The 12,323-nt window shown below is 46.0% G+C and overlaps 1 protein-coding gene across 1 annotated transcript; it reads left to right on the forward strand.

Annotated features, from left to right (window-relative positions):
- Nucleotides 1-5: 5 nt before the first annotated feature.
- Nucleotides 6-11,211, forward strand: LOC114693861 (myotubularin-related protein 9-like; the record flags this gene model as incomplete). Its single annotated transcript, XM_037201886.1, is given in 6 exon segments — nt 6-238; nt 3,390-3,560; nt 5,902-6,034; nt 7,308-7,528; nt 8,424-8,575; nt 11,027-11,211. Coding segments are annotated over 6 exon segments (1,095 nt in total), but the record flags the coding sequence as incomplete, so codon positions are not given.
- Nucleotides 11,212-12,323: the final 1,112 nt, after the last annotated feature.

Here is a 12,323-nt window from a genome sequence, read left to right on the forward strand (position 1 = left end):
TGTTGCCTGTGTGCTTCCAGGTGATTATGCGAAGTGGTCAGCCTCTGACTGGCACCAATGGGCGGAGGTGCAAGGAAGACGAGAAGCTGATAAATGCCACCCTCAGGGCAGGAAAGCGTGGCTACCTCATTGACACCAGATCACTGAATGTGGCCCAGCAAGCTAGAGCCAAAGGAGGGGGCTTTGAACAGGAAGCTCACTATCCCCAGTGGAGGCGGATTCACAAGTCCATTGAGAGGTAAAGAGGCCAGCATGGGGGGCACTCCCTATAGCTGATTGCAGGGGGTGATCCTGTAGCCGTTCAAAACAGAGATCACAGCTACTCCACATACTGGAGGGTCTGGAATAGGCTGGACAACCTAGTGTGGGCTTCCCTGCCCCATCTGCATTACTAAGGCTTAGTGGATGAAAAGGTGTATATTTATTTGTCAAGGCAAAACAGCGTTTTCACCTCAAAGGGAATAAGAGTGAGCTTATTCTTGAGCCAAATACAGTGATTTAGCCCAGAAACACAGATTCAGGTTGCCCCAAACAGCATGTTCTGATGTGGAAGTGGCTTCATGAACTTTTCCTAGTCACAGGATGAAAGACATAAAGTAAGGCATTTTCCAGATACACTGGTGGGAACATCGGGTAGGTGGGGCACAGCAAACTGAGGCTCTGCTAACAGGTCTCAGTGCTACCTGACGACATTCTTAGCTTTGATGCTAGTGGACAGTACCGATTTGCAGAGTGACTGCGCTCCAAAATTTTACCAGTGGTTGAAAGGTTAGGTCAGACAGAGGTGGGCAGTGGACGGCTACTAAAGGGACAAGAGGTAATCAGACATACCCTGAATTTGCAACATTCCAACTCCACGGTCTCAAAGTTCAAATCAGTCAGCCTTGTGGTCTTTAACATAGGTGTGGCTATTTTCTGCAAATTAGTTCACACTGTTGTGTGTGAGTGCTATTTGATTCAGCTGTAGACTGAGAAATGATGAAACAAAGTATCATCTCATCTGCTTGTCTGTGGCATGAATATTTATGTCTCCTCTGTCAGCATTTTTCAGTGGTCCTGTAGCTGCTGCAACTGGGGTCTGTAGAACCAGCCTCCCCGGTTCATGGCTTGCAATCCTGAAAGCATAAACCAGGAGGCCAAATATGCTGGAGAAAAATGGTTTGTAAGCCAGAAGAGAAAGAAGGGAAGGTTCCTAATTCATTGTGTCGTGGCTGTGGCAGTAGCAGGACTTAGGGAAAGTCGTGAGACGAAGCCAGAGGTCCATAGGTTTAGTTGTCAGTTTGTAAGGGCTTTCCTGAGAGGACGGTGGCTGGGCTGCCTCCGTTCTTGGCATGGGGGAGTCTACTGTCCAGGCCTAGGTGAGTTTTAACATTGTCTTTCCTTCTGTTTCTGGCAGAGTGCCATTCGAGTTTTGTAAGGAGGAATATAGAGTCTGTAGATTGATTTGGGTAGGGGGGGTACTTGAACCATTTTCCCAGTGTGCACCACCCCCTGCCCTGCCAGATTTTTTTTTTTTTTTTTTGCTAGAGTCTTTAGAATTTTTCTATTCATAAGATACTTTTGTTTGCAATTTAACCTCTCCCTTTCTGACTTGTTTGGTTTTTTTCTTTCTGTTCCCAGTTGCTCTGGCTAGTACCATGATGAAAACAAGCATTCTTGTCTTGTTACTGATCTTCAAGGAGACACCTTTGACTTCCCCTGAGTATGATGTTGGCAGTGGGTTTGTCACATGGCCCTAGTTGTGTTCAGGTCTCTTCTTGCCATAGGTATTGGTTGAGTCTCTATCAGGAAAGGATGCTGACTTGTCTAGTGCTTTCTCTGTCCTGTTGAGATCCTTGAGGTTTCTGTCCTGTGCTTTTGCACGTGTATTGATTAGTTTGAGTTGTGTCCTTGTGTATAAGGGTTTGGGGCCTGGGTGGTGTCCCTTTAAATGTGCTGTTGAGGTCGGTTTGCTAGTGTTTTGATGATTTTTACATCCGTATTCATCATTGGCCAGTGATCTCCTCTTATTGTTCTTGTCTGGCTTTGACAATAGAGTTGGGCCAGTAGTAAATTCACAGTGCTGTCTTCAGGGTTTTGGAAGACAGGAAAGGGCTGGTATTTAGTTTTTTAAGTGCTTGGTAGCTTGTGAGGCCTTCAGGACCTGGGCTTTTCTTTGATGGCAGAGTTTTGCTTTTCGTTATTGGTTCGTTTTTTGTTAACTCATTGTGCTACTCACATTTTCCATTTCTTCCAAACTCAGTCTCGGCAGCTGCTGTTTTCCCAGAACTGGGCTCAATTTTTAGGGTGTCTACTTTGTTGGTGTATAATTATTCATAGATGTTTACAGTCCTTTCTTTTTTCTTCCTTTTGAGACAGGATCTCACTATGTAGCCCTGGCTGGTTTAGAACTCACTATGTAGATCAGACTAGCCTCAGACTCACAGAGCCCCGCCTGCCTCTGCCTCTGGGGTACCTGGATTAAAGGCCATGCCACCATGCATACCCTATGATCCTTCCTACTCCTGTGGTATTGTAGTATCTCCTCTGGCATTTCTCATTAGATTTGCTTGAGTTTTCTCTCTTTTTTATTTAGATTAGCTAAAGAGTTTTTCATTTCATACAACTCGTGTGTGTGTGTGTGTGTGTGTGTGTGTGTGTGTGTGTGTGCGCGCGCGCGCGCGCGGCAACTGAACACAAGACTTAAGTATATTAAGCAAATGAGCTCCAGCCTTCATTGAATTTTGTAAGATAAGCAAAAAATCTGTGCTGGATAAGCACAGATGAGCCTCACTAGATAGCAGTCTTTTTCCCTTCAGCCCTGAGCTCTCCAGTGTCCGCTGCTGCCAGACTGGCAGAACAGATTTGCTCCATAGAGTTACAGCTTCCTGCAGTAGCAGCTTTAGAGGTTTAGTCTCCTGGAGCCGCCACCTGCTTCTTCCTTGTGTTCTCTCCACCTGCTTGCTTCTCCTCAAAGGAGGCTTTCTACGTTCTTCAGGGGGTGGTAGCTGTGGGAGGGGCTTGGCGCTAAGATGGATAGGATTGGGGTCTGGTCTTGGGTGTCACTGCTGAGACCTGGATGTGTAATCTAGATCATTCAGCAGCTACAGGGTCGAAGTGTAAGTTGCCCTGCACCCTGGGATTAGGCAGTCACAGAGTGCAGTGTCCTGGCCTCTGCCCTCCCAGGTGACCCAGCTGTGTGGAGTGGGTCTCCTCTGCTCAGCAGGAACGTTTTCCAGGAGACGTTGAAGCATCTACACATAGAGCAAAGGGTCCTTCTGACCCTTACTCCTCAGGCTGCTGGAGCAGTGGAAGTGGCCTAAGTGGCCTTGCCACTGAGTGCGCTGGAGACATTGGGGTTTGGTTCCTCGTCACTCTGTTTTATCTCTCCGTTTTTCTTGTTTTAAAAGATACCATGTTCTTCAGGAAAGCTTAATCAAGCTTGTGGAAGCATGTAATGAGCAAACCCACAACATGGACCGATGGCTTGGCAAGCTGGAGGCCTCCAACTGGCTGACACACATCAAGGAGATTCTGACCACTGCCTGCCTGGCGGCCCAGTGCATTGACAGGTAGCATGTGTTTTGCCTTCCTGGATGGACTCACACTGATGGCCAGACATCGTTCTTATCCAGAGTGTCCATAGAGTGCATCAAAGTCCATTCCCACTCCATAGCTTCCAGATGGCTTTATCAGTATTGTACAGGGGTGGGGGTTGGGGGGTCTGCTTACAGTTACTGGTGAGGGTGTGTGGGTCTAATATGAAATGACCACGTCTGTTGAGTGAATGTGATTAGTGTCCACGTACCTCTGATGACACAGTTTTTAAATACCACGGGTCTACTTTTTCTGTGAAATCCTTAAATTATGAATTTGCCATGAAAAAGATTGAAAGGAAGTTTTCCTCGTAGAATCAATGGAACGACACTGTCACACAGTGTCGTTATCCTTTCTCCTGGCTGGATTTCTCATCCTAAAGTGCTGGGTCTGAATGGCCTCTCCAGTCTCAGCTGGGAAAGCCTGCTGGTGGCCATGCAGTTTGCCAAGTCATTTCAGTATTCACTCAGTTGAAGCCTCCTAACCCTTGAGACTTGAGGCAGAAGAATGAAGAGAGGCAGGAGGATTATATAATTGTTGCAGAAGCATAGAGCCTTTTAAAGGAGGGGATTCTCACTGGAACCATAGGTAGGTGTCAGCACTGTCGCTGCCTCCCTGGGTGGCACTTGAAACGTTAAAGAGTTAGGGGAATCCATCCTTCATTTTTTAAAGGCTGGAGTGAGTTGCCTAAGATCTTGTGCTCAATAAACAGGCAGAGACCTGGGGCAGAGGTCACAGCTGCTTCTGTTCTTTGGACTTAGGTTAGGCTTTAGCCAGTCAAATGGGAGATTAAAGACCAGGGTAAAAAAAAGACCAGGGTTCTGTGACACGAAGCCAACAGCTCAGAAGACTGAGCAGCTGACATGGATGTTTCTGTTTCCTTTAGCCCAAGACTACCAAATTACTCCTTATGTCATGAGTACAGAGGTGTTTTTCCCGGTGTCTTACTATCCTAGGCTAGCCTAGAACTTCCTTTGTAGCTGAAGATGACCTTAAATTTCTGATCCTCTTTGCTTCTACCTACCAAGTGCTGGGATTCCAGGAGTACACCACCACAGACAGTTTATGCGGCACTGAGAATAGAACCAGGGCCTTTGACGTTCCAGGCAAGCTGGGCCACATCCCCAGCCTGGCTTCACCTCCATGTCTACCCTTCCAGCAATAGTAACAGGACAGTGAGAGGAAGGCAACCCAGGGGCAGCCTCCTTCAGTTCTCCAAGGGCTGGCTTCCCTTTTCTGATATGTTGGGATTTATACCACAGTAAAAAGTGGCTTTATCATCAGTTGTTCAAAATGCAGAAATAAACCTTAAGTTCAGAGTAAATAGCACTCACAGTTCAGAGATACATTCAATATGTATGAAAGCCACAAAGTATCTACTCATACTCTTTAGCATAATTATTAGATATTCTAAGAATGGGCTTATATAACCTACCATTGGTAGGGGCTGTTGTTTGTACAATAAGAGCTCCAAAATAATCCCACAGACAAGTACATCAACCATAGTATCACAAAATATATAGGGCTAAATAGATTATAATTTAATCATTTAATGGAATATTATATAGCCATTACTAAGTAGTTCTAAACAAGGCATAAAACATAGTTAATGTTTACAATAAAAGTGAAAATAGTGGAAATTGTCTTTCGTTATTACTATAAAATATGTATGGACATGGGAAAATAATTGGCAGTCGATCTGAAACATGAAATTTTCTTTACTATAGTTTCACTAAAAAGGGTGGAAGAAGGCAGAGTGTGTGGCTCATTTAGGTATCTCTTTAGAATAATGGGGTCCCAACACCCAGTAACTCTTATGGGCAGGGGTGTCATTGCTAGCTTATGACAGGGCTGACAGTTGTATACTTTTGCTTTTTCCCACTTCTTTGTACCTCAGAGTATAGTTTAGGACTTGTTTCTTGGGTCCATTACAGTTGGTGAAGGCTGATAGGGGGCAGCTGAGTTCAAGGTTGGAAAGGTCATTTTAATGCGTGTTTATGTATAGGTTTGATGGGAAAGGTTTGTCTCAGCTCCTAAAGCCGGAGAGGCAAGTACCACTGTGACAGGACTCTTGTGTCTGTCCAGGTTGGAAGGCCAGCTGGAAGGCGCTGCAGGTGTGTTGACTTAGAAGAACTCTTACTGTGTGAAGATTGGCATTCACTGTGTTCTCCTGTTTCCCTGGAGACCGTCATCTGCCCAGTCCCCCCTCATTTAGACCCCATATCCTACTGCCAAGGCAGGGCATGAGACTGAACACTGTTGATGGAATGTTCGTCCTTAAGGAGTTCCCCATCTGTGCTCTGGGATTTCCTCTCAGGGAGGGAGCATCGTATTGATTCACGGCACAGAAGGGACCGATTCCACACTGCAGGTGACTTCCCTGGCCCAGATCATCCTGGAACCGAGAAGCAGGACCATCCGTGGTTTTGAGGCCCTGATCGAGAGAGAGTGGCTGCAGGTGAGAGCGCTGCTGGATCAGAGTGGGACTGCCCGTCATTGAGATTGAAGTCTCCGTTTGTGATGCTAAGATTATGAATGACATTTGGATTAGTTACCATTTTAAGTTGTATGTTCCATTTTCTGGGTCAGTTAATCCACCTGCACACAAATAAGTGCTTAGAATCATTATTATCTTTCGTTTCTCCGTCTCCCGTGTTGTTTGTTGAACTTGGCCTGTGTGCATGTAAGCAGGTGGTCACCACTGGGCCGCAGCCCCATCCCAGCACCTCTCTTGCTCATACGGCTCACTTAGCACTTCCTTCACTTTCGTGGCTGTGCAGGTTGAGCATCCCTAATAGGAAAATCCCAGTGCTCCAGAATGCTGCCTCCTGACCTCCTGTGGTTGCCGCAGTGGAAATGGAGGTGTAGAAGAGACTGCACAAGTCACCCTCAGACCGTGTGGATGAGGCGTGTGCTGTGAGACTTAGGTTCCACCCCAAGTATCTCGTGCACACTCACATTTTCCAAAATGTGACAACCCCTGGAGCCCAGCGCACTCCTCTGGTCCCTGGAGTTTTAGACAAGGGATCCTCAGCATGTGCTTTGTTACAACAAGGGAAGCAGAACGAATGTAAAACATAGACGGTCTCCTAGAAGCTGAGTACAGATACAGAAGCTTGATACACATAAACTGGGGAGGGGAGCGGGGGAGGGGGCGCTGTGACACAAGATCGGACTTGAGCACATTCTGCCTTTTGTCCATCCTGCTCCAGCCTACACACTTCCTCTAAGATCCAGTGAAATAGCGTACTTTAATGATGTGTTTGAGACCTAAATCTCCTTTCATACATGAAGTTATCCATTCCCTTCATGTCCTGTCTTTGTGCTTAGAGACTCTTATCCTGTTCATGTATTTCTCCCTAGAACACAACACTGCTATATAATTTCAACATAATGCTATGTAATGACTGTTAACAGACAAGCCTTGGATTGTGTTGGAGTCAAGTCCAAGAACTTTCTAAATCAGTCATTAAGCTCTACTTTCTTTTGATGTCTGAAGGACATTTGCAGTCCCCATGTTCATATCCTCACTACACAGCTTCACAAAGGGTTTAGAAATTGTAATTTTTCCTTAGTTGCAGAAGGTAGTTATTTTAACCCAAACACTCATCTAGACAGGAGCTACCTTGGTTTTCTGGTATTCCAGTGGCTAGAAATGCCGCTGTGATTGTGTGAACTAGTGTTCTGGGTGTGATCAGGGCAGGACCCTCACATTTCCATCTTTCCCCTAGGCTGGCCACCCGTTCCAACAGCGCTGTGCACAGTCAGCTTATTGCAGCAGCAAGCAGAAGTGGGAGGCACCCGTGTTCCTTCTCTTTCTGGACTGTGTGTGGCAGATCCTCCGGCAGTTCCCTTGCTCCTTTGAGTTCAATGAGCATTTTCTCATCATGCTCTTTGAGCATGCTTATGCCTCACAGTTCGGAACATTCCTGGGCAACAATGAGAGTGAAAGGTGGGTGAGCTCACACCAGGTCATTTCCTAAAAGAGATTGGGGTTTGGGTGTATGTGAATGTTTGTTTATAAGAAGGTGGAATCTGCTGTTAAGTACAGATTAAATTACATGAAGTACAGATGTCCTGTGAGCCAAGTGTATGCAGGTAAGAGGGAACCCTAAGCTTTCTGCTACTGGATTAAAATTAGTTGATACACTTCTTAAAAGCTTTTAGCCAGCCGTTTTCATGTTAATGTCTTGATGTGTGGCCACAATTGCATATATCTGGGGGACACATTATCATATAACCAGGTATGCCTCCATCCACTTCTGTAGTTCAGAAGAGTGAGATCCAGAGAAGCTGACTGTCAGAGACACACAGCTAGTAAGCCATCCAAAGTGTGGCCTGGGTAGGCTGGAGATGGCTAAGCAATTAGAGCACGTTCAACTCTTTTAGAGGACCCAAACTGTGTCCCTAGCACTCTCACTGGGCAGCTCACAGCTGCCTGTAACTTCACCTCCAAGGGATCCAACGCCCTAACTGCACTTGTGTGCGCATAAGTATGTATGCATACAGCTGTATATATCAACAGCTGGATACTCAAAACTGAAAACTTGAAGAATGAATCTTTTCACAAGTATACCTTAATACAGGTCTTCTGACTCCTGTTTCACCTGAAGCTGTCCCCAGGTCCTGAGTGACAGTGCTGCTTCACAGCCCTGCCACTGCCAGGTTACAGAAGGGAGTTCCACAGCAGATGCCCCTGACTAACGTTTTCATTCTGAAGCATTTTGTTTCTCTACTGAGCGCCTTGTTTTCTGTCATATGGGGAGGAGGAGTCCTATAAAGAGGAGCACTGAAGGGCGGGTGTTAGCCGTTGATGGATTTAATGGTGATTTTCTTTTTTTGAGCAGATGTAAGTTGAAGCTACAGCAGAAAACGATGTCTTTGTGGTCATGGGTCAACAGGCCCAGTGAGCTGAGTAAATTCACCAATCCACTCTTTGAAGCCAACAGCCTGGTCATCTGGCCTTCCGTAGCTCCACAGAGTCTCCAACTGTGGGAAGGTAATTCCCCCCATGTGCAGAGGTTCACCCGCTCCAGGATGTGCCTGGAGCTTACCTAGGGTCACATGCTGCAGTAGTTGGGATTTGAAGATGGCCAGCTGGTGACCCACCGACCTGTGTTTTGGGTATTGCTGTTTCCTCAGTGTGGGCATGGCCTCTCTTCCATGGCAGCTGACTAACAGGCACAGATTAACAGGAATGCTTTGGTAGGTAGCTGGGACATAAATGATTTTTAAGTTCCTCAGGGAAGGTTTCATCTATTTCCTTTCTTAAGCTGTTAATACAGTTAAGTGAGTGTTAAATGATGACACACAGTTATTCCAGTAGGTTCTGTAAGTAGATACAAAATGCCATCAGTGGAGTTGCAAGTGCCGCTGTTCATGTGGAATAGCAGTTCATAATGCATTTCTAAGTGTGTTCTAAAACAGCTTCTTACATGTGCAATTATTCAGACCACTGAAGCTAATCTCCTTAAACACCAAAGCTTGTTTAAAAAAAAAAAAAAGACCAGAACTCACATAAAGTATATTAGACGTTCATTTCCACTGGACAGCCGAAAGAACCATTTAACTTGGTAATCACTTGGAAGACAGTAAGTGCGTCTCCGTGCACGTTTGCATTAAGCACTAAGTAGCGTAGACACAGGAAGACCGTTGTTTGTAAGTTCACCTAGGTTACTGCGAATGCCCCTTGTTAACTCCTTCTAATGTACTGTGCTGTCAGGGTAGCTCATGTATGGACAGTGATTTCCTGTTGTGTGAGGCTTTCTCTGACTGGTTTTCCTCTTGTTCCTCTTGGTTCCTCTGTGGAATGCATCCTCCTCCTCAGGCTAGGTGCCTCCTCCTTCTTAGAATTCTTAGATGCCTTTAGCAGTGTCTAGGTTCCTGGGCAGGAGCCCTGTGATTTGAATCTGTGAGGGAGTTTGGCTGCCTGAGCAGAACCTCTCTGCGTACTCTCTGGATTGTCGTGGACAGCCACAGATCAGAGAATAAGTAATTTCTTAAACGAGAGCTTGCCGCTCTGCTTCCTTTTTAAAGATCCTGGGGATGGTGAAGGGCCTCAGTGACAGCCTGGGTTCTGTCCCCAGGGTTCATATGGTGGAAGTGGAGAATCCACTGGCTCTGGCAGCTTGTTCTCTGACATACACATGCGCGCGCACGCACGCGCACACATCATCTAAATAAAATGTAATGAAATTTTTTACCGTTCTGAGGCAGTTTACTTAAAAGACACTGTCATACTTAATCACTGAAATGAGAGGCAGCTGTTTGAGACACATGCCCAGTCTGGAGTGGGTGGCCTGAAATATGGTTTAATGATTTTACCAACCCTCGATGGGAATTTAGAGGTGACGTGGTGGAGAGAACACAATTGCTGTTTGTTTCTATCTTAGGAGGCATTAACAGTGACTTCTAGTTGAAGAACAGTAGACTGGGTAGTTGTGAACTGAAGCACCAACATGACCAGCTTTCTCTTAAACCGTTGTCCTCCATGTCTGTGGATTCTGCATGCACAGACAGAACTAGCTGTGGATTGGACATTTAAAAAAGTTTGCTTTGTGGTTCTTATCACCTGAACAGCCCAGTGCCACACGTGTTTACAGTGTTCACACGGATTAGGAACAGACATCAGATGCTTGTGTGCACAGGTTAGAATCGAGCACTCTTGTCGTTTGATGGAAAGGGTTCAGTATCCAAGAACGTGATCCTCAGAGGTGATTCTGGAACCAGCCACCTGAAGTGATGTCACCATTCCAGTCCATAAGCTGGGGATTGTTGTCTGAGGAGAGGAGCAGTTGCCTGTGGAGTTGGAATATTGAGTAATGGTGGTGGCGGAGTGACGTGAGTCATGGGTAGTTCAAGTTGAGGCTTAAATAGCAACCCGTGCCTCTGATGTTTCTGTCACCATCACTTTTCCTGTGAGAATGGCTTCACTCAGGCAGCCAGCCTCCCTGACTGTGAAAGTAGAGACATGGCATTGTAACTTGCCTGCTTATTTTCACGAGTATGTGACAACAGTGTTTTTGTCTGATAACCTGTGAGCATGTCCATGACAACAGTAGTTTCTAGATACTGTGGATTCTTTCAGTGACTGAGGAATCTGTAGTTTAGAGAATCATGAAGCACAGAGTGAGCCAGGTGTGATGGTTCATGCTTGGAATCCTGTCCACTTGGAGACTGAGACAGGATCGTGGAGGAGCATGAGTTTCAGGCTAGCTTGGCCCTTTGAGTGAGACCTGTTTCTCAAAATCAGGAAGGGCTGTAGCTCCATGGTCGAGTATTTGCCTGGCATGTGCAAGGCCCTGGGTTCAGTCTCCGGCACTGCAAAACAACAATCTAAACAAATACAGCATGGGTTGTGGAAGAACGAACAGTAGTGCACAGAGTTCCAGTGGCATCAGATTGCTGTGCCGAACCTCTTACTCCTCTGTTTCCGTTCCGGACCCTACAGGGATTTTCCTGCGCTGGAGCAGATCCTCTAAGTATCTGGATGAAGCATATGAGGAGATGGTTAACATCATTGAATATAACAAGGAGTTGCAAGCCAAAGTCAATATCCTGAGGAGGCAGTTGGCCGAACTGGAAACAGAGATGGGCTACAGGAGAGTCCTTGAACGATCTCCCCACCCGTCCTGAGGACCCATCTAGCCTGAGTCCGTCTCTCCCTCTGTTTGCCCCTGAGTTCACTGTACACAGTAGCTTGAACTTGGCTGTAGGTGTGGGATCCTGTAACATGGCTTTCTGAGCACTGCAAGATGGAAGTCACTAACACACACCAGTATGGCCTGTTAGGCCCTTTGCCATGGGAGCAGAGGTGCTGTCACATCACTGACTGTGACACCTGTGCCCTATGCTGTCCTCCAACTCCACTTCCCAAACAGTGGTCCAGACTAGTTAAGAATCCATCTAAAACATGGGCCCGACTTCTGAATTCAAGTATAGAAGTGGTTTTTAAAAACAAGTGGTTGAGAAGCCAGACTTTCGTGTTTAGCACGGCTTCTGGCCTCTACTCTTACCCCTAGGTATAAAATAACCGTTCTCCTTTAAAATAGTTTTGGCTAACAAAGCTATTTTGTCAAGAAGGAAAAATCAGAATAGTTATTTGTGATAAATCATTCTATGAGGCAACAGGTGTGGTCCTCTGATGATTTCATTAAGAAAAAGTAAATTTACAGCTAGCCACTAAAAAGTCTGTGTTGTAGAGAATTGAAGTAGGAATTCCTCACTGGTAGCCATCTGCTTTTTAGGTTTCTGACCATACATACAAAAAGTGCTTTGAGTGATGGGTGTGAATGAAAGCCGTAGCTTGAATAGAATTCACTTTTTAGAACTATATAACATGTACAGAATCCATAAGCTGAGGTCTTACTGCACTGGTTAGAATCTCTGTGTGACTTATTTTACTTTTAAATATTCTGAGTTGACTTATGCCACAGCTAGACTTGGATGTCAACGTGAACCATTTGTAAGTCTGTCTGCCGACTTGTTCTTTCTGTGTTAGGCAACCAGGGCTGACTGGAGTGGGAGGCTGGGCACGTGGCTCGCTGTTCGCAGCCTTCCTTCCCGAGTCATCAGAAGCAGTGGTGCAGTGGCCGCCTTCGGCTCTGGGTGCTGCACCTGTCTGTGCCTGTGTGTGGCTTAGTGCTTTCCAGGTGTCCGTCTCTTGGTAGTCGTCGACTGCTCGCCTTTGCAAGTGCTGTCCTTTCTAGACGAGGACAATGGAAGTGTGATTAAAGCCATTTCAACTT

Source organism: Peromyscus leucopus, unplaced genomic scaffold (assembly GCF_004664715.2).
Source record: "Peromyscus leucopus breed LL Stock unplaced genomic scaffold, UCI_PerLeu_2.1 scaffold_242, whole genome shotgun sequence".
NCBI lineage: Eukaryota > Metazoa > Chordata > Mammalia > Rodentia > Cricetidae > Peromyscus > Peromyscus leucopus.